Source organism: Chelonia mydas, chromosome 12, assembly GCF_015237465.2.
Source record: "Chelonia mydas isolate rCheMyd1 chromosome 12, rCheMyd1.pri.v2, whole genome shotgun sequence".
In the NCBI taxonomy this organism is placed as follows: Eukaryota; Metazoa; Chordata; order Testudines; family Cheloniidae; genus Chelonia; species Chelonia mydas.
The window spans coordinates 6,205,879-6,233,865 of NC_051252.2; the positions used below are offsets into that span (position 1 = coordinate 6,205,879).

Consider the following 27,987-nt stretch of genomic DNA (forward strand, 5'->3'; position numbering starts at 1 on the left):
AAAGACTGGCTCCTTCAGGAAGGTATTCAAAGGCCGGAGGGGCAGCTTGGGTGCCATAAATCAGGATGAAGGAGACAGAGGGGTATTTGCTGTAGCAATAGCTGTCAGCAGCAGCTCTTCCCGAGCCCTGGGGCCCAGTCCCAACCTCATCCCCACCCCGATTGTGAGGGAGGCCTGGTGCCCAGGGCCAGCCCAAGGCTCTGCAGCTCCAAGGCAGGGTGGACTGTTACTATCTCCATGCCTGGTCCTGCCCATCTCAGGCTCGGCCAGTGCCCCCCCGACCCAGGGCCCTCACCCTGTAAGTTGCAGAGCACCCAGGAACCTGCTAAAATGGAGCAGCAGGTGCTCAGCACCAGGGCAGGGCTGGGCCACCACAGGCCCCAGGGCAGAGGGGTGCAGCAAGAGGCGAGTGGAACTGCAGCAAACTGCTCCTGGGCTTAATGGACTCATGCTAAGGGCAGGCCGGGGAGGGGGCCGGGGCAGGGGACGCACGAGACAGCGGCCCACGGCTGGTTTGGTAGGATTTATTGTGTAGCAGTTAAACATGACCAGCATGGACGTTAAAAAAAAAAACCAAACACACGTGCACACACGAGAGAGAGACACAGACAGACACCACAAGGGATAGGGCAGGGCCTGGCGGGATGTCACCATGAGCCCCCATGCCCGGGGGACACGGCCTCTCGCGCTACTGCCGGGGCCCCAGTTCTCCGCCACACCTGCCGGCACAGAGCCGAGGTGCTCAGGGTTAGTTACCCCCCGATCCGGTCCCCTTCCCCCGTGCTGACGGGGGCATGGACGAGATGTGGGGACAGAGAGTGACATGGGGTGGGGAGAGCCGTCAGGCCACAGGAACAGCCCCTCCTCAGAGGCAGCCTACCTAGGGAATGGGGGGGGGGGTCACCACCTCAAGTGTTGGTGCCCTGTGCCCTGCTAGGGAGCCTCAGGCTCACATTCAGTGGGGCCTGGTGGAGCTGAGGCCCAGATCCTGGAAGTTAGGCACCTAAATTCCTCTGAGGCTCAGGGCCTGACAGCCTTGGGAACCTAATCCCGGCCTGCCTTGCTAGCACTGCGCGACTGAGCTAGACGTCGCTCTGGGGCCCTTCCCGAGCTGGGGTCGGCGTGGAGGGGCCCAGCAGTCTCACGCCATGGTGAGCTCACCCCTGCAGGGTCCCATCAGCAGGGTCAGCGAGGTGAAAGGCTCCCCTGGGGCACATGCACTGGGGGGGACGCTGCTCCAGGGGAGCCGAGCCGCCTTCAGGAAGGCAGGGCGTGGATTCCTGCCTCAAGGCAGAGCGAAGGGGGAGCTGGGCTCTGGGCCAGCCCTGGCCCAAAATGCACTTTCTCCAGCGCACACCTGTGCGCTTAAAAATGGAACAATTTTCCATTCATTAAAGCCAAGGGTTCTGCGAGTGCCTGGCCCCGGCCCAGCTCCAGCTTCCAGATGGGCTCGAAGAGGGGAATGGCTTTGGCTGATCAACGCTGGGAACGCTCCAACTGGGAAAGACAAGCGGCTGGAACCAACAAAAGGCTTTTTCCAAACAAAGGTGACCACATGGTCGCTGACGGGGAAGCTGGGAGCCCGGGCTTTCCCATGGAGGGGGGTAGGTGGAGGGGAACTGAGCAAGGACTGCTCTAGGGATCCAAGCTCCTGGGGACTCCAGCGATACTCCCCCCCCCGATCCCGAGGGCTGAGAACGATCTCGCCTGGCAGCTCCAAGTCCTGGGAGAAATGCCTGCCTTTGCAATATCATCTGAGGTGTCCACAGGGGAGCAGCACCCTGGGGCGACAGAGAGCAAGTGGTTCCGCTGACTGGGACTCTGGGAACCTAGGGTGCTATATCATCAATGGTCCTCACTGGCAAATCAAGCCAGGCTGCCGTCGGAGGGTTCAGGGAGCCCTCCAGGATCCCGGACAGTTTCCCCCTGGGGCACTGAGTGAAGTGCCTTGCCAGAGGTGCCAGTTTGGAACCAACCCCTTAGCCCCCAGCCACACAGTGAGACCTCGCACAGGCCAGTGCTATCCATGCACCGTGGTAGGGGGCAGGCTTCTAGGGACCCTGCGGTGCCGTCTCTCCTCCAGCTCAGTGTCAGGGGCAGGCAAGGACACCTACGGGGCCACATCCTCAGCGGGTCTAAACTGGCATCGCTCCACTGAAGCCAACGGGGCTTTACTGGTTTACACCAACTGGGGCTCTACTCCATTGTCTACTTCAGTGACGCCACATCCATTTACGCCGGCGGAGGCTCTCATCCGAGTCAACGGAGAGACGCCGATTTCCAGCCAGTGAGGAGCTGGCTCTTAATCTTTAGCCCAAGCTGCCAATTCATCCCTGTAGCAAACCCCCATCCCCTCCGCCGAGACGCACCCCATTCGCCTGTGCAAAGCTGCCATGGAAATGGCCTAGCCCAGACACAGATGTTACTTGCTGATCCTTGACCATGATAACAAAACCACCATTTTACTCAACCATGAAAAAAGGCAGATTTGGCCAGGCCGGTTCTGGCCCAGAGTACAGGCATCGGGGATCCACTGGAAATCCCACCCGTTTCTCCACCTTGCGCCCATCAGCAGTGCTGGGACAATTTCCCCATGCAGGGGAAAGCCAGCACGTCTGGTGCAAGAATGGAGGAGCGGGCAGGATCTGCAGAGCGGGTGCTGCCCTCCAGATCAGCAGAAAGGCGAGAAGGTCTCAGCTGCACCCACTGGGGTTGGGTGTTCAGAGCCCCCTTGTTCCTGATACGCAACCTTTCCTGGTGGATCCCAGCTCTCCGGGAAGAGATGTTCCTGATAAGGCCACAACCTCTAGTCGAATTCAGTGGTGCAGTTACTAGGAACCTGGAGTGTCTGCTAATCTGGGGTTTGCCAGGCTGCTGACCAAACTGGGAAGGCATCTCTCCTGGCTTGCTGCCCCACCTCCAGAGACTGAAGAGCTCTGCAATGGCCAGAGCTTTGTTCCACCCAAGCTGCGAGTCCGTGTCTGGCTGTCCTTTGGCTCCCACAAATGCTTTTATTTGGTAGAGTTTCTAAGCTGTACGTCCCCCCCGCACCCCCACCCAGAGCAGCTCGCCCCCCGAGCATGGCGCTCTCAGGCGAGAGCACCGGTGCGGCTCTGATCACCCGCACTGCTCTGGGGCGGTGGGGGCTGGGCGGCGGAGCTTGCTGCTTTCCCAGCCCCATTTCCCACAGGCCCCAGAGGCTGTGGTTTGTTTCGGAAGTGGGTGTGCGGGGGAGAAGGAAGCGGATGAAAAGCAGCTACAGGGTGACTTCCATCGAAAGAGCCTCTTCCCAATGGACGGAGGCCCTGATGGGAACCAAACAGTGTCACACTGGGGCTGGGAGAAAGCACAGGCCCTCGGCTCCTGGCCAGCCTTCCCAGGGCAGGTTCCAGAGACCTCTGCTATCTTTAGGCTCCTTACCCCCTCGTTTCCCAGCTGCAAACAGTTAAACAGGAAATAAACGCAGTGATGTCACCTCCACCCCGTCTGCCTGGGCCAGAAAGCCCAGCTCAGCACGCCTCGGAAACCAACCAGTGCCTGGATACTCAGCAGCAGCTGCCAGAACCGGGCTTCTCTTGCACCTTCAGCTCTGCCAATACCCTGCAGCCCCCCCTGCTATTCCAGTTCTGGGCTCCCATCCAGCTCAGCCAATGCCCCTCCGTCCTGCCCTGCAGCTCCCCCAGCTACTCTAGCCACAGGGCCCTGCCTAAACAGATGTATAATCCTGGTCAGTCCACGTTAAAAATCCTTGCTAGACACAAGGCTGAGGCCGTTAAACTCATGTCACCTGTGACCTGCGCCAGGATTGGAATCCAGTTCTCCAGCTGGCACGTGCACCCTCACTACCCCACTGCCCTCCCCTTTCTGGAGCTTGGCATTGAAAAGCAGGGGAAAGCCGATGTCCACAGCCCAAGGGTGGCCATGGGCAGCAGCTCCTGGAAGAGGCCATCTCCCCTGGGCCCTGCCGCCAGCGCGCTGCTTGCAGGGAAAACCTGCCACTAGATGTTCGAACCAGGCGAGTGAGAAGAGGGGCTGGGGATATGGCACCCCACTCCCCCAGGGCAGTGCACTGAGTGGCTGGCCCACCCAATCCGGGGAGGAGCAGGGCTGCGAAGACCAGTGATGCGAGGAGACGGGGAGGGGAGCTGTGGGGGCTCTCCCTGACACAGACATCGGAGCCACACCACCTCGGATGAGCCAAGGAGCCAGCTGGGAAAAGGCTTCCCTTCCCTCGGGCAGGAGGACGTATCCCCCCTGGGATTGACCAGACTGGTGACCTGTCAGGGGTGAACCACCCAGACCAGGATCCCCTCCCGCTGCTCCATGGGCCCAGCCAGGACGCAGCACAGAGGGGCACAGACAACACAAGCATGACGTGTGGATAGGCCCCAAAGGGAAACATCCAGGAGGGCTGAGTCCTGGGGGAAGAGCTGAGCTGAAGAAGCATTTCGAGTTCTGCCCCTCCGGGCCTGCGGCTGGGTGCCGAGCTGAGAACACAGCCAAGGGAGATGGCATCTGAGGACGGGGGGGAGACCCCCATGGCCCAGGAGGGCCATAAGGGAAACCCACCCAGCCGTCCCCTCCCATGGGGGGCTCGGTGCTTGGAGCCCATGTGCTTCTGTGAAGCAGAGATGGGGGCCCCCAGCAAACGGCTGATCCCCAGTGCCAGCCCTGTAGTGACGAGAGATCGGGGCTGCAGAGCACGGAAATAGTCTCCCTCGCCCAGCGGGAACACTGGGAGCAACCCCCCTCTCCCCCAGCAGGGAGGGGGCCATAGGCGGCCTTGATCCAGGCACGGGAAGGCCAGGGGGTGGCTGTCGGCACGGAGGAGGAGGAGTCTGTGCTGGGGTGTCTCCTACATGCTCGAGGGGGAAGCAGGCCTGGCCGAGCGCATTCAACTCAATGTGCAAAATCTTGGTGTAAGGTAGTCTGGGAAAGGCTCTGGGGGCTTCGTCTTCTCAAGCTTCTTTGTTAGCACCATGGTGGTGGGAGAGGAGGATCGGGGGGTGGGTGGGGGTCAGGATGGGGAGGGTGTGGGTGGTCCAGGATCAGACCCACTCCTGCAAGGAGCGTTTGCAGTAGAGCAGCATCCGAGGGGCCCCCTTCCTGTGCATCTGGATGATGGCGTAGATGAGGCCCAGAACGCAAAGCAGCAGCACCAGGGGCACCATCACCATGACGATGCTCATGGTCCGCGTGTACTTGTCTATCTGCACCACGATGTCCACGTCGTTGCCGTTGCCCCGGGTGGGGCCGCCGTAGTCCTCCTCCTCCTCCTCCTCCTCCTCCTGCTCCTCTCGGTCGCCGGGGCGTGCTTCGGCCTCCCCTTCATCCCCCTCCCGGTCATCGCCTGTGCCCCTGCCGTCCGGGTTGAAGGGAGGTCTGTCCAGGTCAGGCCATCGGTGCCCGGGGTCGGGGTCCGGCACCAGTGCCTCGTGGCAGCCCATGAAGTCCCGCAGGATGGACTTGGGGTACCCCGGCTCGGTCTTCAACCGCTCATTGTCGAACTTCCAGTACTTGGTGCCTTTGTAGAAATAGGTGTACGCTGGAAGGGAGCCAATGAGAATAGGTTAGCGCCACCTGGTCTGCTAACCACTCAGCCACACCCCAGAAACACCCTCTCTGCTACCCCACCCTGCCTTGCCCCCTCATCTGGTATTCTGTCTGCTGCCACACCTAATCAGCCCACTAGACTATCTTGTCTGGTATCCTCGCCTCTGGTGGTAGCCAATAACTGATGCTTCAGAGCAAGGAGAATAAAGCTGGTGATAATGCACCTGGCTAATTGTGCAATGCTGAAGGATGTGCGTTGAGGGGGGTTTCCTTCCTGACCCTTGCAGTGATGGGCTGATGCCCTGAAGCATGAGAGTCAATTTCTCCTAGTGCAAACATAATTGATCATTTAATTACTCAGCACCCTCCTTTTTAAAACCCAGTCCCAGGAGCTGACCCTATCACTCCCTGGATCCAGAATCCCACTACATGCTGTATGAACAAGCACTTTGTTCACAACATCCTGCTGGGAGTCTGTTCCCCGCCACGGACAAACAATTCCCTTTGCTTTAGCACTGCCCCGGGGGAGCTTAGTGGCTCAGTGCCCTGCTGAACAGAACAGAAGATGGGCATTAGGCAGAGCCAGCGACCAGGAAATGGAGCAGAGGAAATTGGACTTCCTGTAACTCCAAACGAGGCGCTCTGCTGGGGTGAGAGAACAAGTCCTGTGCCCTCTGCAAGCTCAGGGGATGACACAAGTCTCCATTCCCGCACCCGCTGCACCCGGCTCAGTGCAATGCCGCTGCTACGGTGACCCCTTGGTACCAGGAGCCAGGTAACCCTTGGGGAGCCAGGTGTATAACAGGCAGCAGCCAGGCTGAAAAGCAGCAGCCCCAGCGCGAACACAGGGAAAGGAGTCAGAAGCACAAAGGCCAAGAGGCCGACGCGGGATCAAGGGCAAGCAGAAGACTGCAATCTGCCGTGGGTTCCACAGGAGGATTGGGTGGGCAGTTGAACAAGCTGATCAGCTGCTTCTCAAAGCATTAGAGAGGCGGGGGGGGGGGGGACACCAATAATAATACAAAGCAGGGCAGAGAGAGAGGGAAGAGGGGGCAGGGTACAGAGACAAGGAACTGACCAAGTTCTCAGAGCGGCGTGTGCCCATCTGGTTCCCACGCCCTTGCCAGAAGGGGGTGATGCCGAGGGGCTAGGAGGTTAGAGATACAGGGATGAAAGGGACTCTCCCTGCTTTGCTCACTGTAATCTTTGCAGCCAAAATTGCAACACCCCCCCCCCTTCTGAAAGAGCCATAAGGGGCAGTGATCACTGTTATCCTTGGAGTGCCCACGCCAGATCGTCAGCTGTGGGTCTGCCCCGCCGAGCCTAATCCAGGAGCTGGTGGGCAATGCTGAGTGATTTCCCTGCTGGCGAGGGGGTTCCTACAGAGGGGGTAGCTGGCTCCCGCAGGAGGGCTCTAGCGTCTCACTCACAGGCATCTGAGCTCAGGAAGGCCCCCTTGGGCGTGGGAGGGATGCCCACCCACACGGTGATCAGCTTCGGGTAGCCGGGATCCGCGGAGTGGGTCTCCTCATTAAAGCGCCAGTACCTGCCGAACAGATGCCCCCGTGAGCAGACGGCACCCCGGCAGCTCAAAGGCGTCCGCCCCCCGCCCTGCAGCCCCCCTGCCAGAAAGGGGTCAGGTAGGCGGGAGCATGGCTAGGGTAGCGCCTTCCCTGGCTTAGAACCAGCAGGGGTTGCGGGGGGGATACTCCTGCCGCCCCCCCGTCCCAGTCCAAGCAGATGCTCAGTGACGCACACGGCGATACCTTTGGAACCTCACAGCCTGGTGCCGACACGGAAGGAGTAGGAGCATCACCCTCGTTTCACGGGGAGGGGAAACTGAGGCACAGAGCTAGGCAGTGCCTTGCCAAAGTCAGTGGCAGAACTGGGACTAGAGCCCAGCCTCCCAGCCCCGTGCGTCAGCCGCAATGCCCTAAGATCGCTGGATCCTGCCCACAGCGAGCAGACTGGAGCGGCACACAGACACCCCCCCCCACCATAGGTTTGAGTCCCGCAGTGCTGCGGGATAGGGAGATGCTGGGGGACTGGCGGGGGGTCAGCAGCAGAGGGAGCCGTGATGAGCCAACACCTCCCGCTTTCACTCTGTCTTCCCGGAGGGCAAAGGCAAGGACGGGTTTCTGAGGCTTGTCTTTAAAACTCTCCCCTCCCCTCTCCCATTTCCTGCTTCCCACCCCGGCTCCAACATCCCCCCTCCCCTGCAGGTAGCTTGGGGAAGGGCTGCCACCCCAGGTGAAGGGGAGGAGGCAGCTGGGGCCCGGGGCCCATGCCCAGAGAAATTCACAGGGCTGCAGAAAAGTCTCTCGGGAGAAGTGGCAGAAGGGCCAGTGCTCGGGAGGTTACATGCGGGGCTGGGAAGAGCAGGATGATAAATAACACTCAGTGCATCCCATCGAGGGTGCCCCCCATTGTCCCCATGTGACAGATGGAGAAACTGAGGCACAGAGCGTGGTCCAAGGATGCCCAGTGGCAGAGCTGGAAATAGAAGCCAGGGGTCCCCACAGCCAGGCCCCTGCTCTGACCCCTAGACCACAGGAAGCCCTGCCTGCCCGCATGGCCCATTGGCGCCCCCAACTCAAGCTGGGCCAACTCACCTGTCCCCGCGGAAGAAGAAGGTGTGTCCTGTGGGCTCCCACCAGATGGCAGTGTCGATCTTGTCGTAGGGGATGCCCTGCCCGTAGCTGGTGAGGGGCTGCGGGTACCCGGGCTCCAGGTTTGCCTCTCGGAAGAGCCAGTACCGATCCCCTGGGAAAGGAAGGGGAAGCTGAGATGGTGGGAGGGCCACGGACCACGTGGCATGTAGGAGACAAGTCACCCCACCCAGCCCAGCACGCTGGAGCCCAAGGGCCCTCCTGGCCAGGCACCTGGGACCATGTGCTGCTATGGTGCCGAGAAACCACTTGGGCTAAGCTCAGCGCCCGCGTCCCAGCACCCGGCCTCGTTCTCCCTCTGAGATGCAGCCTCTCTCAGCAGTAGCACCCCTGCTGGGCACCATCCATCTGCTGCACTGCCGACTCCCCAGGGCTCCTCCTCACCCAGCCGGGGCCAAAGCTCTGGCAGGCTGAGCTGGGCGCTGTCCCCATGCCCTGAGCCTTTGCCCCGGCATTGGCTGCGCTGTGTGGGAGGGCAGGGCTGGGATAGCAGGGGGCACGAGCTGTGGGTCAGCACTGGGGGCACTGACCGAGGGGGCGGGGAGGGGAGCCTGGGGCTGGGATAGCAGGGGGCAGGGGCTGTGGGTCAGGCCTGAGGGGCACTGGCCGAGGGGGTGGGGAGTCCAGGGCTGGGATAGCAGGAGGCGGGGCTGTGGGGCACTGGCCGAGGGGGTGGGGAGCCCAGGGCTGGGTCAGAAGGGGCCAGGGGATGTGGGTCAGGACTGAGGGGCACAGGGCAAGGGGGAGGGGAGCCCAGGGCTGGGATAGCAGGGGACAGGAGATGTGGGGGAGGACTGAGGGGCACTGGCCAAGGGGGAGAGGAGCCCAGGGCTGGGACAGCAGGGGGCAGGGGATGTGGGTCAGGACTGAGGGGCACTGGCCGATGGGGTGGGGAGCCCAGGGCTGGGATAGCAGGGGGCAGGGGATGTGGGTCAGGACTGAGGGGCACTGGCCGATGGGGTGGGGAGCCCAGGGCTGGGATAGCAGGGGGCAGGTGATGTGGGTCAGGACTGAAGGGCACTGGCCGAGGGGATGGGAGCCCAGGCCTGGGACAGCAGGGGGCAGGCGCTGTGGGGCAGGACTAAGGGGCACTGGCCAGGGGGTGGGGTAAGTCTGCCCAGCTCTGGGAGCAGTGATCGCTCCCTCTCTCCAGCTCTGCATTCCAAGAAAGCCCCTGCCCCTCCCCGGGTCTCTCACCTTTGAAGAACACGAACTTGCCGTCGTGCCTCTCGTAGGCGGCGTCGATGTCCCCGGGGAGGCCCCTCCAGAAGTGCCCGATGGGCATGGGGTAGTTGTCCAGCACCCGGTTATGGCGAACCCTCCAGAACCATCGGCCCTTTAAGACAGGAGGCCACCAGGCTTGATGCTTAGCACAGTCCAGGAAAACAGCCTGCCCAGCCCATGCGAGTGCTGGTTGGGACGGCCTGGGGCAGGTCTCCTCACCTCCACCCTCTGCAGGCCCAGGGCAGAGGAGCACAGTGGGGTGCAGACCCGGGGGAGGGGACAGCAGGCCAGGGCCATGGCTCCCTCAGGCAGCCGGGGAAGGGGGCAGCAGGGGGGGAAGGGGGCAGCAGGGGGGGAAGTGGCCCGCCAGTGCCTGGTCCCATAACCAGACACTGGGAAGGGACGGGGGAATGGAGGGAGGAGGGAGGCACAGGGGAGGATGGAGAAACGGTGTTTGGTACCTTAAACACAAACATTTCCCCGCGCAGCACAGCCACGGTGTCGAACTCCCCATCACAGATGTTGGGCCCGTACTGGTCGGGCCGGTCGGTGGTTCTGGGCCGGTCCGGGTTGCCTGGTTTCGGGGGCCGATCTGGTTTACCGGGGGGAGGTGGCTTGGGGGGTCTGTGGTCTGGCTTTCCGGGGCCGCGGGGAGTCACCGTAGGGAGGGGCCGGGTGGGCTGGGGCTGCCCATCAGGGGCACCTGGGAAAGAGGAGGGGGCAGTGAGAAATCACTCCCAAATGTCTAACCTGGCTGGGCAGGGCTGGACAGGATCAGCTGTGTTGGTACAAATCTGCAGGCACCTGGGCCTCACCATACCGTGCCCCCAACTTTGTGGGCTACACGGAGTCAGTGGGGTGAGATCTCGACACTCATGACTCCAAAAGGACAGGCCCCTGCCACTACGGCTGCAGGGGAATCGCTCTCAGCAGTACAGGGCCTATGACACAACCCGAGCAGGGCAGGGTACTCGCTAGACAGGGTAGTGCCTAGATTTTATTGTGACTGGGGACCGATGTTCCCCACATATTACAGCTGTGTGCCTGGAAACACCCCTGGCTTGGGGGGCGGAATGACAAATCATTAACTCCTTACTGCCTGGTGCGAAAGGGACAGAGCAGCATTTCTCTGTCTCCCTAGCCCCTCTGCCGGCTCCCGGACTCCAGTCCAGTTCCCAAAGGGCAAGGACAGGCAACGCTGAGCAAGAAGCCCCGACCCCATGCTCCACGCCCATGGCGATGTCCTCCCTACAGCTACCCTCTCGGTGGGGTGCGACAGGAGTCTGGAGCGAGGGGAAGGGGCCCGGGCCATGGGGGACAGCCACTTCCAGGCAGATACCGGGAGGCTGCTCTGGACGGCTCGAGCGGTAGAGCAGGTTCTGGGGATCCGGGGGCAAGCCTGAGGAAGGGGCGGAGGGGCACCTGCCTCATTGCCTGGATCCATGCTGCGCAGAAAACCAGTGGCTCAGCAGCAACGAAGGGGTTAACAGCAGCAGCTTAAGGTTAATGCTTTGCTGAGGGGAAGGGACTTTGATCCTGCCTGTCACTACTTCCCAACACACACACCTGGGCTGGGCTGGCCAAGCTCCATGCCCTGCCCAGCCCCCATGCCTGAGCCTGGGACCCTACTCACCGTACAGCTGCTGGATGCCCTTGAGGTCATCCTCGGGCAGCTGGAAGTTCTCCGTGTCCATCCACTGGTAGAAGGGGGCCATGATGGCGCTGGGATTGCTGGAGTGCTCCAGCCCCAGCGAGTGCCCCAGCTCGTGGATGGCCACCAGGAAAAGATTGTTGCCTGGAAGGGAGAAATGCGCTGTCAGACGCGGACGGGAGCCAAGCCGCGAGCTCAGGGACTGCCCCCAGCAGGGTGGAGGGACCCCAAAGACACCCACCAACCCTGGGTCTCCTGCAGCCCACTACCCAAGGGATTAGCAATCATTTCCTTTCCCCCCAGGCCTCCCTGTGCCAAGCGCGGGGCTCTCTGTCCATGATCTAGGCCAGCCAGTACCTCTCCCACGGTTCTCCCTGACCATGCGCCAGAGGGGGCTGTGTTTGGGACCACGACAACTCACCATACCCAGTCAACTCACGCTGGACAGTGTACCCAACCCATTGGCAACCCCTTCAGGCTTCAACTCACGCTGCGTCGCGCCCACGCCGGGGGGCAAGAGACAGCTGCCTCCTGCCTTGCCAGCCATGGTCCCACCAGAGTAAAACTCAGCTCGGTCTTAACTATAGCTGCTAGAGCCAGAAGGGACTGCTGTGATCATCCAGCCTGCCTCCTGCAGAATGCAGGCCAGAGAACCTACCCAGTGAGTCCAGACTCAAGCCCATAACTTATGGTTGAGCTACAGCAGGTCTTTTAGGCACATATCCCTCCTTGAATTAAAGACTTCAACTGATGGAGAATCCACGACCCTTCTAGGTACACTGTTCCAATGGCTAATTACCCTCACTTAAAAACTTGTCCCTTATTCCAGCCTGACAGTGTCTAGCTTCAGCTTCTTGTTATGCCTTTTCCTGCTAGGTTAAAGAGACGGTTACTGCTGGAAATCTCTTCCCCATGTACGCACTTGTAGCCCACAGTGATCTCTTAACCTTCTGGATTCCACCTGGGACTCACCCTCCCCACACTAAGTCCCTTGCCCCCCTCTCCGCCCCAGTCACCAGCCTTCCCAAGGTGCCAGCCAGTCTCACCAGACACGTCGGTGTTCTCCAGTGTCCAGGGCTCGTCCGAGTCAAAGTGCGTGTCCCCTCCCATCCCGGGGCCGGGGAAATATGCATGGGCCAGGAAGCCCCCCACGCCGTCGAAGGGGGAGCTGTCTCCGTGGAAACCGGAGGCGAAGAGCACCATGATGTCGGCCTCCTTCCTCCTCTTGTGCCTAATGTCATCGTAGGGGACCTCTTGGAAGACAAGGGGCGTTGCCTGCTCCCACACCCGGAAGGCTCGGCGAATGGCCTCGTACGAGTGGTACCACCCCAGCTTATCCGTGTAGTTCTGGATGCTGGAGGCACAAAACCAGGGGGTTGGGGGGTGAGTGAGCGTGGGATTGCTTGTGAGGCATGAGGAACTGGGACAGGAGAAGGACCAGACAAGTTAGTTTCACTTTGGTTTCAGGTCAGTTTTGCTCTCTGGCACTATCCCCATGCAGCAACATCTGGGCTGCGAACCCTGCAGGGGGAAAGCTCACATCCCACCCAGAAATGGTTTCACGGGGCATTACTCATGTATTAGAACATATTATAATCCAAACCTTTCTCCAGCAGGGACTGATGCCAGGATCTCCAGCTCCAATGCGCAGACCTAGCTGAGCACTGGGGGCCGGAGCCTGCTTCCACTGACGTCAATGGCAAATGTCCCATTGGCTTCAGTGGGGAAGGAGCAAGCCCCCAAATCCCCTGTGCACAGCAGAGGAGCAGGGAGTTCTCTCTGGATCAGCCATACGGGGTAGGGCAGGGGGAGGGACACAGACACTGGGCCAGTGGGTTACATCAAGGTTTATGATACCCTGACTGCTGGGCCCTGCCCTTCCCTGGGGGCTCTCATCTTTTGAGTCTTGTTGGTCCCTTGGCAAAGGGCCTGAGGCATCCCTTTACTGCCCCATTTCATTTTACTGCCCCGGGATCTCTTTAACAGCACTGCCCCATGTTTTATAACCATCCTCTCCCGGCTGGGGGGCAGTGGGGGGTGGGAGCCAAGCGAGCGGCAGAACCCCATCCCAAGAAGGGAAGCCCGTGGTGCTGCTGCAGGGCCAGCGTACGGGCAACCTCCAGCGCGGCCAGCAGAGCTGCATCCACTCCCACCCGCCGAGGCGCTCGCCCCGAGGCGAGTTACCCACTGCAGAACGCAAGACGGCTCGTTAGGGCACCGGGGCAGGCAGACGTGGCAGCTGTTTAGCACCGAGCGCTGAGCCTGGGGTGGGGGGGCTTGTTTTGTGGCAAGGCCCGGAAAATGGGCCGTCTGCGGCACGTGCTGCTCAGCTGAAATAATGCCCCAGGTAGACTGATGCGTGGCTGCTGGAGCCCAGCCCCTCTGCAGAGCAGATCCGGTCCCGAGCCCTCCTGCCCCACCCGGGGGTTGTGCCCTGGGCGTGACCCTCCTCCGCTCCCTCTGCTGCAAATCAGGAGTAGCTCCACTAACGACAATGGAATGACACCCTTGTAAAACTAGAGTAAGTGAGGGTCAGGCCCCGGGTGACGAGCCGTTTGCCCCTGCTGCATCCTGCATTTGGCCCTAGCAGCCTGGGAGGCCGAGCAGCCCCCGGTGCTTCACGAACGGGGACGCAGGGCACGAGCGGGGACGCAGGGCACTCTAAGCCAAGGCCCAGCGGGCCGAGCGCCGATACCTGAAGGTCAGGTGGGTTTGGCTCCAGCGCCGCCCGGTGAGTGCGTACCGCTTCCGCCGCATGTTGGCTTTGATCTGGACTCCAAACTGATCCGGGACACCGCAGCGGGGCCGCTTCATCCACCTAGGGGAAGCCGAGCACAGCAGCCACCGAGTGAGGACTGAGAGAGTGGGGCTCGTGCTAGGGCTCGGACACCGCGTGTCTGGCAGCCTCGCAAGGCGGAACATGGTGGAGGGGGTGGGGCACGACCACTGGCTGGGGGGGCGGGGGGGGCACAACACCCAGTAGGAGACCAGACCCTAGGCTCTGGGAAGCCCAGTGTGAAGCTAGATGTGGGGGGCACCAGACAGGTTCCCAAGTCCCACCCATCTGAGAGTGCCTGGCACTGGGGAGAGTCAGGCGGTGGTTATGGTTGGGGAGATGAAAGGGTGTGGGGAGCTGGGGGCCCTTTGGGGCTGTAACGGGAGGAGGACAGCTCTGTCTCCTCCATCGCCCTCCTCCAGCACCCTGGGGCCCTGTGCTGCTGCCTTGGGCAGGCCCTCCCACCCCGACGTGCCGGATTGTCCAGCCAGTGTCTCCTGGGAGCGTCCCAAGGCCCGGGCGGGAGGGGAGTGGCAGGGAGTTAACTCCTCCCCCTTTCACACGCTTACAGCTTGGTCTCCTCGTCCAGGACACCCGTCACCGTGATCCCATAGAACCTCTGCATCTCGGAGAGCGCGGAGGCCAGGATCTGCGCCGAGCGCATGGTGGACATCTGCCGGCTGGACTGCGGGAGGTAGCCGTAGAGCCGGAGCCAGGCCTGCAAAGGAGGCATGAGGGTCACACGCTGAGCCTTCCCCGTGCCCACGATCCAGGGCGCCTGGCTGGCACAGTGGGCTGGGGAGAAAATGGCAAACCTTCCACCTCCAGCGCAGGCCTTTGTGTGGCTACCGACCTGGTCTGGAGTCAGACCATTACCCTGGAGGGGAAAGTCTCCGCAGCCCCGTTCCCAATCTGGCCCATGGGAAACAGCCCCGTCTCCCCCTCTCAGAGTCCCCGTCGTGCCCCTCTACGAAGCAGCAAGGTCTGGCTTTGTGTGCTTACTGCTGGGGTCAAGGTGTCAGGCTCCAAAGGGTCCAGTTTAGCTGGCTACTCCCACGCTGCTGGGACAAGCCTGGGCGCCCCGCTGCTGGGAACTGCTCCCACTTGCACGTGCTGCCTTCTAGCCACCTGTGGGAGATCCAACCCCCCCCCCCGGCCCCCCGTGTGAGTAACAAGGGGCAGAAACTAGCTGCAGCACTCAGCATAAGGGGGCCCTCAGCTCACTCAGGGATGTGAGGTACCAAGGGCATGCAAATAAATAATTCTAGCAATAAGGGGTTGCTGCTTCCCAGACCCCTCCAGAGGCCCAGGATCCTGACTGTCGCTGCTCTGAGCAAAGGACAAATAAGAAGGGAACTGGGCTGTTTACATTCCAGGCCCAGGAGGCTCTGGGGGGCTGTTTACACTCCGGATAATAAGGCTTTGATCTCCCTCCTGTTCTTCCATCCCTTCGCTTTTATTTACCTGCTATTTTTAACCTCCCTTTTGCACACGTGGGTCTGCCAGGTCTCTGGCCAGAACCGATCCCTCCCCAAGCCGAGATCATGTATCCTAGCTTGGGCCACCCTGCTGGATGGTAACAACAACTGGCAACCAACAGGCTCATCCCAGAGAGGGGGATGCTGCGTATGGGCAGAGAGGGGTGGAAAACCGGGCACTGTGCCAATCACGTGGCCAGGGAGATTCCAGGAAGCAACAGCACATGGGCATCAGCTCGGAGGCGGCATGCTGGCCGGGAATATAGCCCAGGGAGTTGGCATATCCAACTGGAGAAGGGTCACTAGGAGGGAGGCTGGGGAGGTTACTAGCGCTGGTTATTCCTGACCCTTTCCATATCCTTTCACCTTATTGTTTCCTCATTTCTCACTTGGCTCCAAGCCACTCACAAGAAGCCATCTGCAGACAAGGGAGCGCTGCAAAGCCCTAGCAAGCAACGCCTCGTTAGCCAGGGAACTTCAAAGGTGGCTGCATCCTGAAGAGGCAGATTAACACATCAACCCGTGGGTGAGGCAGGAGATAAATCAGGGTTTTATTTTATAGGTGAGCGTGGCAGTTTACATGGCGGGAGGCTGCATAGTCCATGGATCAGGCACCAGCTGCTGTGGATTCCCTTGGGGTAGGTCCACACAGCAAAGAAAAACCTGCCACTGGCCCATGCCAGTGGACTCAGGCTTGGGGACTGGCTGGGGGGCTCTTTCATTGCTGTGTAAACTTCCGGGCTCGGGCTGGGGTCCTGGCTCTAGGACCTGTGCAGTGGGAAGGTCCCAGAGCCCCGCAAGCCCTAGTCAGCTAGCACGGAGCAGCTGTGGATTTTTCTTTGCTGTGTAGACATACCCTATGTGACCTTGGGCCAGGATTTGCCCAGGAGCTTTGGAAATCTGACCATTGCTTGAGGAGGTGAATTGAAAATCTGGCCCATTAAAGCCTGCTTTTCAGAAGTGCCGAAAATCCACCCCCAATGAGGGACACTCACCACCCATGCAAATTACCCCACCCACCATGCTGCCTCAGATTCCCCAGCAGTACAATGAGGACAGTGATAGCTGCTTTTGTAAAGTGTTTTGGGGTCTACGGGTGGGAAGCAAATCAGAGCCCCTGAGGAGTTCACAGTCCAGGTTAAACCCAGGGGGAAGATGACAGTGAGGGAAAAGGGTATGGAGGATAAGAGGGAGACCTGCCAGTGAAAGTTTGGGAGGGGATTGTTTTCCCACCAGATGCTTCCTGTTAGCTCAGTTTCTTGTGATATACGTGTGTGGTAAACTGAGTCAGTGCCTCGGAGATGAAAGGATGGGTATAAAGAAGGCATCAGGGAAGGAGATGGTTTCTTTGTGTGAAATACCTGGCTGCTTGCCTGAAGCAAAATCATTTGAGCTAATTCAGCCAGGGTTCTGTCATTCATCTGATGGTTCCTTAAAAGGGGCTGGGAGGAGAGAGGGTGGAATAAGCCAATTTGCAGAGTCAGCTCTTCCCTGGCCCACTGGGACGGTTTGAGAAGAACTCATTGTTTCCTGCCAGCAATGGACAGCCAGTGCCCAGTGCTGCAAGGGGAGAGCCTCGGGCTTGAGAGTGGCCTCATGCTGCCCAGTGGGACGCAGGGCTGGCACAACGCGTAGCCAGAAGTTCTTTCCTCTAACCTCCCCCTCGTGCGATCGTACAATTCGGTCTCATCCAGCAGTTCAAAGCCTGAAGCTGGGTGCAAACTGATGCAAATCCACAGCTCGACTGTGGGGCACATGCACACAGGCAGCCAGGCTAGTGAAGGGCCAAGGCCCTGCCCCTTCCGTTCTATGGCTGTTGGAGGACTTGGCTGCCATTTACAGCAACGAGTTGCCCCAGAGAACGTGGCCTCCCAGTGAATCCTCTAAGCCAGGGGGCCCAGCTGATGCAGGGCAGGGTTCCTTGAATACTTCACCAGCTACCAAGGTGATGGGCCCCAAATAAATGCCGCTGAAAGGAGCTGGGAAAGCAGCCATAGACATGGATAAAAACCCAAACCCACAAACTGCAGTCACCAGCTAAGCCCTGCATGTGGAGCCTGAACTCAGGATCTGATGGGGGCCCTTGCCTTTTGGGAGCATTGAGCTTTTGTAGGTGACAAGCCACGAGGGCGCCAGATCCTCACCAGCCCTTACTGCCTCTAGCGGTAAAGCATCTCCACGCCAGCACAGACATAGCTACTCTTACAGCCTTTGTTGCTACTTGGCTGTGCGAAGGTTTCCAGTGCTCTGACAGTGGACTCCAGTGGGCTCTCAGACACCTGAAAGCTAAGGCTCCTAAGCTCTAGTCCACTGCTGCCCCGGATTCACTGCATGACCATGAGCAAGTCACTTAATCTCGCCGTGCCTCAGTTTCCTCACCTGTATGATGGACCTAACCTGCTGTGTCTGCCTCGGGGAGGTTTGTGAGGCTCGAGTACCCCTTAGGAAGTGCTTTGAAAGCCACGGCTGGAGAGCATAAAGGGCACGGTGTTATTCCTTCGGTGTCCCAGGGGTGGGCTAGATTTCGGGCTGTGTGAAAAGAGAAATCTCTCCCTGGAGGGGTGATCCCAGGTGATTTAGGCATCTCTGTCACGCAGTAAGCACTGGAATGACTGATTAGTAACGGACATCCCGGAGCTGGGGGAGACATTCCCATGTTATCCCGCCCACTCGAGCAGAGTCTGTTGGGATTCAGTGGGGCAGGGTGAGCTGAGGCGTGGGGAGCCGTGGCAGAGCGGTCGTTGCTAACACCCGTTTGAATTGTATTTTCTTGGTTGATAAATCTGCTCTTGGCGGAAGAGGCTTTGCGAGCTGGCTTCGACTGTGAATAATTAGCAGGTCACTAGTGAACTAACTAATGAATCCGCACTCCTCAGTGACAGACAGAGAGGGCTCATGAGCCTTGTTTTACATTTGGGGAAACAGACATGGAGACGGGGAATGACTTGCCTATGGATACACAACAAACTCAGGGCAGGCTCTGGCCTAGAATCCAGCTCACTTGACTCCCGGCCTCCTGCTCGAATGAATGTGCTGCACAAAGAATTGCCCCTAGAAGTGACTAAAACCCAGTGTCCACAGTGTGTCACGGGCAAACCCCTGTAGAACAGGATGCCACTTAGCAAGGCACAGTGATTGACCACAAGCAGGGCAGAGGAATGGGATTGCTGGCTGCCCGCTCCACAATGGCCAATGCCTGCCAGGCGGGGCAACGGCCAGGTGCGTGGACTTGCTGTACTGGATGAGATCATTGGGCTACTGCAGCTGGTTTTCGGGAGCCGCGGAGGAGACAGGAGAAGCTGCAGCTGGTATCACCATCACTGTGAGCATGGTGATGGGAGATGGCCATAGATATAGCTTGGCAGGGAGCGGGCTGCTCTTGCCTAGTTCCTTTCATTCCACTTGCCCTGGCCATTGCCCAGCCAGGCAGGCGTCCCATCCCCCATCCCAGACCTGGCTGGAGACACCCCAGCACCGAACAGCTTGGCTCCTTAGCACAGCTGGACCGGGGGCTGAGAGGCCCTGACCACGATGTGTCTCCCACTGAAGGCACTGTGGGTCCTCACCACTTCTCAGGATCAGGCCCTGACAACATCTCCTCTCTGCTCCATTAGCTGCAGTCACAGTTCCCTGGCAACGGCTCCAAATCAATAATGACTTATGGGCCCTGTCACGCAAAGGATCCCAGAGTGCTTTGTAGCCTTGCTCAAACAAGGGCAGGGTCAGGCCTCTTGGAAACCTCAGCCCTGAGCACGTGCTGGGGAGAGGTTCTTGGAACCTGTTAAGAGCTGGGATCATGTTTCTTCTTGCATGAGGAAGATACAGCAGCCTGTGTGGTTTGTTTCCTTACACTGATACCAGCCCCGATTAACCCAGAGTGGAGTGACGGATTTTTATTTTTTTTTAATAAATCAATGGATTTGCTAATTGATTAATAGCAATCTGATCTACAGGCACATGGGGTCTATTACAATCTGTATCCAGAGGTTCATGCCGAGATCAGGGCCCCTTTGTGCCAGATACTGTACATACAGAGAGAGAGAGAGAGAGAGAGAGAGAGAGAGAGAGTGTGTGTGTGTGTGTGTGTCCCGGCTTCCAACTGCAACAGACAAAGGAAAGGCCCATGTTCCCATTTTACTGCACAGACAGTTGAAATGACTTGCCCAGGGCACTCAGGGAACACGGGGACAAGCCAAGAATTCAATGCAGTGCAGCGCTCAAGCCACAAGACCACCTCAAGGGAAACCGTTCCAGTCATCATGGAGTCTGACTGCCTGGGTAGCAACACAGCCAGCCATGGGGAGAGAGGCGACGTTACCCCACGAGTTGGGGCAGGCAGAATCCAGCTCCCGTTCAGCGAACACCTCTGTGTGCTGGGATGCCCTGGCTCCACAGGAGCTCCCTGCAGAGACTTGGACACAGGGCAGGGGCTGCTAGCTGCAAAGGGAAGGCCTGGCCCCGAGGCTGGTGTCTGCGGAGGGGCTCTCTTGCCTCTTCAAGGCCTGGGAGTTGGGAGGTCCCTTCCCTGCAGGCCTTGCCAATCTCCCCAACACAGCAGCCAGCTGCTCAGGCTACACGCTGGAGCTGGTAATGGTAACCCCGCCCGGCTAACGGAAACAAACACCATGGCCAGGATGTGTAGGACTTGGCTTGGCCCAGAGCCCAGTGGTGGGGGAGGCAGAGACCCGTAGCGCAGGTGTGCTCCACCCCATCATAGGCCTTCGGGGCAGAAAAGCTAAACTTTTGGCTAAGCTACCAGCACACAGAGGGACCACGCCGTTGGCAGGACCCAGATCACCACCAGTTAGATCCATAGCCAAGCAGGCTACTGAAAGCCTGGAGCAGCCGCTGGACAGGTGCCCAGGGGCCCCAAAAGGACCGCAGCTGAGCTAGAGAGCGGGCTCGGAGGCCAGAAGGTCACTTAGTAATCTGCTCCCGACAGCACTGCACCGTGAGACCGGTGCTATACGTCACCTGCTAACCATCACTATGCTAAGGAACATCAGTCCCTCTGGAGTCCACTCCTCCTTAGGACTCTTGCGGTATATGGCAGCTGCCTCTTGTCACACCAGGCTCTAGGATGCCTCATTTAACAAAGACCTCTTTGTGATATGGAGCATGTGTTTATACCTGGGGCTTGGGTATTTCTTTAAACACCTGCGGGTTCCCCCACACTCCCTGCGTCCCTGCCAAGGAGGCTCATGCCACCCTTCTAAAAAGATGAAACCTGGAGGTCAAAAGCAAAGCTTCTTAAACAGGACTCTAACCCTGCCCAGGGTCCAGCAGCGTAAGTACTAACTTGCCACTGAGTGACCCACTACAGCCATGGGAAGCTAACTAGTCAAGTGAGTCCCCATTCACATTTCATTTCTTGCAGCCATTGGCTCAGAGCTGGGTCGTACAGCTGTTTGATGAGTCTGCTGAAAGAGCCGAGGAGTGAGTATCCATTGGGCAGATCTTAACAGATCTTCACTCTGTGTGCTTCACAGCTAAATTCTGCCCAGGGGTCCTGGATTCAATGGCACTCTGGCGAGGTGGAAATTCTGTGGAAGCTTCATTTATATTCAGTATTGTAGGGTATGAATGAATTAAAATATGAAATTGAATTATATGAATCAATTTCAGTAGCTCCTTGCTTATTTTGAGATTGGAATACAATAAATAGAATGTATCTCCATATTTCAGTTTTTAATGTGCTACAAATTTTTGGATTGATGTGAGGGGGATGCTGAGGGGGCTGGCCTCAGGGGTTTTGAGTGCCCAAGGAGGTGTATGATGCAGTTTGGCTGTGTGGGGGTAAGCTCTTCAGCTGGATGTTTCTACTAAAATGATCACTAGTGAAACAGATCCAATAGTGACACTATCATCACTAGGCTCCAGAGTTAACAATCAGATTGAAATGTTCCAACCTCTCAGAGCTCCTGTTTCAGGCTGACTACAGGCCCAGGCAGACAGCACTTCAGTGGTTTATTTTCCATTTGCATTTTTAAAGTTTCCCCTGTAATTGTGAGGACTAGAAACAGAACAGACTATAAACACTCCTACTCTGGAGCACAATCCTGTAGCGGGTGGTGTATTCCACGACAAATGATTGCTGAAGTCAGGAGGCCCCAGGGCGGAGCTGTGCCACTGGGGATCTGGATGCCCATTTCCCACCGATTTCCCCTGGAAGAGGGGGTCCAATCCCTCAGCTGGTATGCGTGGACCCACGTTCCTGGATGAGAAAATGCTCACAGTAGGGAGGGGTACAAATGGACTCTGCTGTAAGGCCAGTTAACGTGGGGTCTGGTTCTGAGAGGAGCAGTGCCCTACAGAGCCCCACTGACTCCAATGGGAGTTAGGGTTGGGTACTGCCTCTCTGGGTCAGCCCAGTGGGGTAGGACTTGATTCTCCTGTATTCTGGCTGCCTGCGTCTTATCAAAAGACTCATTACTAATACCTGGCTGCTGGGGCAAAATCCAGGCAATGAATCCACTATATTGAATGGCACCCCTGACTTTACACTGCATGTGTATCCATCACCTGAGGTTCTCAAAGCACTTCACAAATGTGAGTGTTTATCCCCATTTCACAGATGCGGAAAGCAAGGCACAGAAGGGGATTGAGCAACATCCCACAGTAAATCAGTGGCAGGCCTCCTGCTGCCCCATATGCTGCTGTAACCACTAGGTAACCCTGCCTGCCATACACATGGGGATGGGGAGAGTAGCTTTTGCATACATATGAACATTTAAACTCAACCGGGGGAGGGTTTTGTTCCAGCGGGAGTGTGGATGGTAAAGCCTTCCCTAGGAGATACTGAAATACCAAGGGGAGAAGAGATCAGACTTGGTTTATCTTTTTTGCCCTACGTGAGATATTTTCACCACTGCATCAGTGTAGAAGCAGGAACTTCCCAAGCATGGGAACAACATCCCAGGAACCCCGCAAGGTGATGACAACCCAGTGGAAGGATATGTATTATTATTACCCCAGTCTTTAGCTGCCCGATTGCAGCAGGTGCTGTACATACCCATTGTGAGACAGCCTCTGGCCTGAGGAGCTTACACTCGATTGTAGATAGGACAAATGGGGAAAGTGAGACCTAGAGAAGCGAAGGGACTTGCCCAAGGTCACACAGCAAGTTACTAGCAAAGCTGGGACTACAGCTCACAATGCTTGACTCCCACTCCACCACCTTCACCCCTAGAGTGCCATCCTTGCCTTTCAGTTCTCTGAAGCGATTGAGCCATGAACATTTCATAGCAAGAAAACTATTACAACCCCCCCATTGTAAGCACACCCACACGCTAACGTCCAACATTTTACTATGTGCAAGGGCTAGAAGCACTCTAGAGGTTAGTGCAAATACTTGCAAGCCCAGTAAACGTTTCCAAGCAGGGGTCCTGGCCTGATAATCAGGCAGCTCTTTATTATTAGTTTACGTTGTAGCAGAACCAAGGAGCCCCAGGCATGGCTCAAGACCCTACTGTGCTAGGTGCAGTACTAAACCAACAAAAGAGGCAATCCCCTGGTCTCCACTGAGCTTCCTGGCATCCACTGCCTCTTGCTAGATAACTGAAACCTTCAGTTCACCTGAATCCATCTGACAAAACACGCCACCTTTTTGATGCTCGCTGTGTCCTGTGATCGTTATTGAATCTTAGTTTCTAGTAAACTCCCACTGAAATTCCAGCTGGTTTTCAAGCCAGTCCTAGGAATGAAAGTTTTACAGTCTGCTGCCCCCTGCTGGACATCTTGCGCACTGCGTGCTGTGAACTGCCTTTCGTTGGCTGGAAGTGGATGTAAGGTTAGCAGGTTGCTTGCTTTCTCCTTTTTCTGTAATAGTTTATTTAAGATGTTGTAAAGGGTGGAAATTGAGATGCTCCTTTCATTTGTATTACATGAATTTGCCCACTGGAGCAGAGGGGCATGAGTCACAATTGCACAGCGTCGCGATGATGGTGCATGCAAATGACCATGTACTTGTGCAGCTACCTAATTTGCATGTGCAATCACTGTAGTTGTGCATGCTAATTAGACATTTTTATACAAATTTTCAGAAAGCCAGCCCCCCCAAAGTAAAGATCATTGGTTATAAACGCCAAAAACAGACACATCCTGCAATGTCCTCTAACCCCACCACAGATCTCCTATTCATCAGCCCTCGCTGCACCCAGCTACTGGGAATACTGAACGGGCCAGGCTCTCCGTTCAGCCAAGGTGACCATTTAATCATGTTCTCAAATGTGGGTTGCTATCTTGCCTGACAGTGGGTCTCCCAAAGTTCCCAGATGGCAGGAGTTTTGTGCCAGAGCCATTGTGGGTGGCACAGGGGATCTAGATATTGCTGTGGCACTATGGAACACAGTCAGGGTCTCTGCAGTGGGGATCAAGGAGGGGAGATGGGCTCACTATGCCCTTGACCCTTGCCACATTGCCAAGCGCCACAAAGCAGCAGAGCTTGGAGTAACACCTTCCCCGTGACATATTGACAGCTGGGATCCTGCCAGCAAGAGGAGCGAAGCGAGTCCAACTGGAACCTTCAGGGTTCACGGTGAGTTCAGCCCAAAGGATGGGCAGAGATTTGGCCGATTCCTGGCCAAACCCTCTGAACGTGCACACGCATACACACACCGGTTAACGCTGGATCCTGTCCAGACCCCTAAGCATTTAGTGTCCCCACTGTAAGGCCAGGTTCGTGCCCCCTGCATTTCCAGAGTGGGCTGCACGCCCAGGCAGGGTTCAGTGGGAGGAGCCTGCTGGGCGGAGGGCGAAATCCAGCTCCGTAACCCGAGCCCTGTAGGAATTCCCTGCCCTACCCAGCCCCGCTCTGTTACCATCAGGTCAGGGCTTGGCGGCTGGGAGGCAGGAGCCGAGGGAGGGGACGGGGAGCACCAGCCCAGAAGTCTCAGCCAGACCAGCGGGCAGGAGCAGGGGGAAAAGCAGTATCCAGATGAAACTCGACAGACACAGCTCGTGAGGCGGTGATCTCCCTGCACAGACCCTCATTACACTCCCCACACACGGCTCAAGGGCAGCCTCGAGACAGATGCTCTTCGCAAGGGAAATGGCGATATAGACCCATGCGAATCCCCCCCGCCTCACGCGGACCTGGCCTCTGCTTCCTTTGGCTGCTCATCTGCTGCTTTATCCAACCCTGCCAAGCTCGGAGTCTCCTGCTAAAGTAGACGGGGTGGCCTGGTGTTACAGACATTGGAGGGTTTTCCTCCCCCAGCCACGCTGCTTCTGAATGATGGGAGCAAAGTGCCAGGTTGAAGCCCCCTCTGTGCATCCACAGAGCCAGTGCAAGTGTCTCCTGCCACACCCCAGCCCAGCAATTCACCCCCAGCCTGAAAAGCAGGGGGACGGGTCCCCTTTTGGGGCAGGCTATTTCCATTTGCAGGCCCAATCAATCCTCAGCCTCTCAGATGAAACAGCCACCAAGGAGCCAATGTGCTGGGGGACCCCTGGTCATTAGGTACTGGACTGGAACGACGGCACCACCACCTGGGTCACACAGGCCACCGAACCACCGGTCAGCCTCGCCCATCCTTGGCCTGCAGCTGGATGGGAGGAGATCCCCTAGCAGTGAAAGGCTCTGCCTTCCATTCCCCACCCCAGCATGAGCCACCCACTCTCCTTACAGGACCAGTCAGTTGTAATTTAAAAATAAATCACTCGCTTATTTCCTTACTAGCCTTGTGACTGCTGGGGCATACAGCCGACCCCATGTGTCAGCCACGGCTTGAGCTGTGGCAACATCTCGCTCAACTCTACTGTGTTACTCCATACATCACTCGTTACAAGACTCGAACGGACTTCCCTCCTGCATAAGCCTATATAGCCTCATCGCGCTCCCCCTGAACTCAACAGCAAGACACCCACTGGCTGCCACAGTTGTCCTGGTCTCTTTGTTTGAGCCACAGGGTCCAGAATGGAAATGCATCCGCACCAGAGCGACTTAGTGAAAACGTTCTCTGCATCCAGCAGGAGGCACCTGCCTCGTTTCCAGTCGCTGGCTCTGTCAGGCTGTGTCATTTCAGTGCTGGCGGGTAGAGAGTGGAGCTCCTTGGGCAGGGAGAACCTCTCCTGGGGCTTATGGGGAGGGAGGGCAGGGACTGCACAAGTATAAATAGGGAGCGACATCCTGTCTGCGCCAACCCTCCTTCACTTGTATTATGTACGTGGGGATAATGGAGAAAACAGAACACTGCCCTGCTGACAACCACTGGGCTGCAGTCGTTAACAGAGGCAGCTGCCTCCTTCTCCTGAAGTTCAACCATTTCACCTCCATCCCAACTGGCCAGTCCCTTCCTAGTTCAGTTGTGGTCTCTTCACAGATCCAGCAATGCACTACAGTCCTCATCCACAGCACCCCCTGCTATCCCAGTGCTGGGCCTACGCCAAGACACTACCATGATAAAAGCCAGCTAGCACAAGGGAGGTGGGGGACTTGTTTCCTTTTCATCAACAGCCATGTCCTATTTCACCCAAACACCATCTAGAGACTAAATCCAGGAAGGTGGGTCTGGTTCACGGCCAAATGGCTTCCGTGAAGGCCTATTATAGTATAATTGGTCTCCACCACGTGGCACAGATCCTCTCCCGGAGCCCCACCCACACCTCCTCTCCTAACAGCCAGAAGGGGTCCCCAATGAGCAACAAAGAGCTTCCTCTTCAGGGGGGGAGTATGGCCCACGGCTTCCGTAGCATTCCCAGCCCATACTAGTCAAGGACCTGGTCCTGAAAGGTGCTGAGTGCCTTCCACGCCTACAGAAGCTGGGGTCATCCACCATCTTACAAGATCAGGTGCTAATGGAGCTAGAGGCGGAGACCAAGATGTGACCTCTAGCCTCCTGCAGGGCAGCAGCCAGTGCCCTTGTCTCTCTGCACCTGTACTTGAAGCAGGTTGCATTTTCTTGCGCCAATCAGATCACTCCCAGGGCACGTTCCCCTCGCTCCCCACAGAGGAAGCTACACATACCCTTGAGCTAGCACAGTGCCGCAGCCTCTGGCTTTCCCATGAGGGAGACTGGGCCAGACAGGAGCCCGGGAAGAGACTGTACACAGCAACTTATGGCTGGTGCAAGTGTGACCAAAGGGGCCACCAGCCAAAATCATGCAGAAGTAATACCGTCCGTGTGCCTGCGCGTGGGTACCTCGTATAATGGAGACGATAGGATCCAAGTGTGTTGTTACAACACACACAGATATAGAGGGGATCCTCTAACGGAGCAAACCCAGAGCTCGAGAAAGGGACTGTGACAGATACAACATCGGGGCAGTGCACTGCAGCGCGTTCGCCCGGGTGCGTGTAAATTCCCGTGGAACCAAGACCCAATCCAGCTCAGGAACCTGCACGCTTCTTCATTCAAAGCCACAGACGCTTTTCACAAGCCTACCCCCGCTCCGAAGTCTCTGGCATTGCAGCCCCCATTGACCACTTCAGGCCTGGTGTTGGCCCAGTACTCAGTGACGGGGCTCCGCGGCAGCTCCTCAAGGGAGCAGGGCCAGTTTGCCCCCCTGCCCGGACCGCCATGGGGTGCTGGCAAGCGGAGCCGTGCTCTCACACCCTCACGGTTGCAGAGGGATTTTTTAGTCAGTGGACAGAGTGAAAGCAACAGGCAGGTTCGAAGCAGAAGTGCAGGCAAATCGCCCCGAGCCCGGGGAGACAAGCGTGCCTTTATTAAAGCACGGTTCCAGGCGAAGCAAGGGAAGATCCTACTCAGGCTGGGTGCCCAAAGGGCAGGTCTCACGAGGCCCCGGCCCCCCTAGCACTCGCATGGAGAAGCGAGGCTGGGCAGCTGCTGGGCTGTTTTCGCTGGTGAACAATTTCCAGCCATCGATCAGGGAAGAGGCAAAGCCAAGCCACGAGGCCACGGCGAGCTCCCCGCGAGCCTCAAGTGCGCAGCCTGGCAAAGCCAGGGTGGCTCCCCCAGCCCGGCCCGAGGCCAGTGAGGTCCTTGGCTGGGCACGGCTGGGCTGCCCCCCGGCAGGCCCCCACGCTCACCCAGGCAAGCGAGACCCACGGGCCCCTACCTCCGCGCTGACTGCTCCATCCTCCGCCGCCTCGCTGCGCCCCACGGAAGCCAGCAGCAGCAGCAGGCTCCAGCCGAGCATCTCGCCAGAGCCCGTCGGGTGCAGAGTCCAGCCCCGCAGGCCGGTGGGGCTGGCGGGCTGCAGACGAGCCCTCCCGCCCATGGCGCTGCCGGTTGTCCTACGCCCCCCGGGGGGCCAAGGTCAGCCTCTCCCGGCCCCGGCTCAGGGCTGGGCCGCCCCCGACGCTTCTGCCGAGCCCCCGGCCGTCACTGAGCCGGCGGGGGAGCCCGAGACGCCGCAGGGACCCTGCAGCCCGCGGGGCTCGCTCCACCCCGCGCTAGGCTCCCGGGGCCCCGCTGCCTTCCGAGCCTGCCGCCGGGGCTCGCCGGGCGCCCATGGCTCGCGCCGGGCCCGCAGGAAAGTTGCCCGGGGGCCGCCGCCCGCCCGCCGCCTTTGTCTGCTGCGCTCACGCCCCCCGCGCCCGCTCCATGGGGCCGGGCTCCGCCCTGCTGGGCTCCCGGGGCTCGCCGGGCTCGCCGAGGCGCCCCGGGGTGCAGCGCCTGGCGCAGCTCGCTCCTCGCGGCGGCCTTGGCTGGGTGTGCGGCGCGAGCGGCC

The 27,987-nt window shown here is 58.5% G+C and overlaps 1 protein-coding gene across 1 annotated transcript; it reads right to left on the reverse strand.

Annotated features, from left to right (window-relative positions):
* Window positions 1–27,987, reverse strand: MMP15 (matrix metallopeptidase 15). Its single transcript, XM_037877697.2, has 10 exons — window positions 27,373–27,987; window positions 14,443–14,591; window positions 13,793–13,915; window positions 12,144–12,451; window positions 11,080–11,241; window positions 9,908–10,149; window positions 9,420–9,558; window positions 8,166–8,316; window positions 6,984–7,099; window positions 1–5,545 (listed from the first exon to the last, which is right to left on the reverse strand). The coding sequence occupies exons 1-10, from the start codon at window positions 27,532–27,534 to the stop codon at window positions 5,049–5,051; spliced, it is 2,049 nt and encodes a 682-aa protein (XP_037733625.1). The 5' UTR covers window positions 27,535–27,987; the 3' UTR covers window positions 1–5,048.

Bases quoted from the DNA above. Each gene is read 5' to 3' on its own strand.
- MMP15 (XM_037877697.2), bottom strand. From the start codon at position 27,534: ATGGGCGGGAGGGCTCGTCTGCAGCCCGCCAGCCCCACCGGCCTGCGG. The intron at 14,592-27,372 runs GTAGGGGCCCGT...CCTCCTTTGCAG, and splicing joins ATGGAGCAGTCAGCGCGGAG to GCCTGGCTCCGGCTCTACGG. The intron at 12,452-13,792 runs GTATCGGCGCTC...TTGTGCCTCCAG, and splicing joins CAAACCCACCTGACCTTCAG to CATCCAGAACTACACGGATA.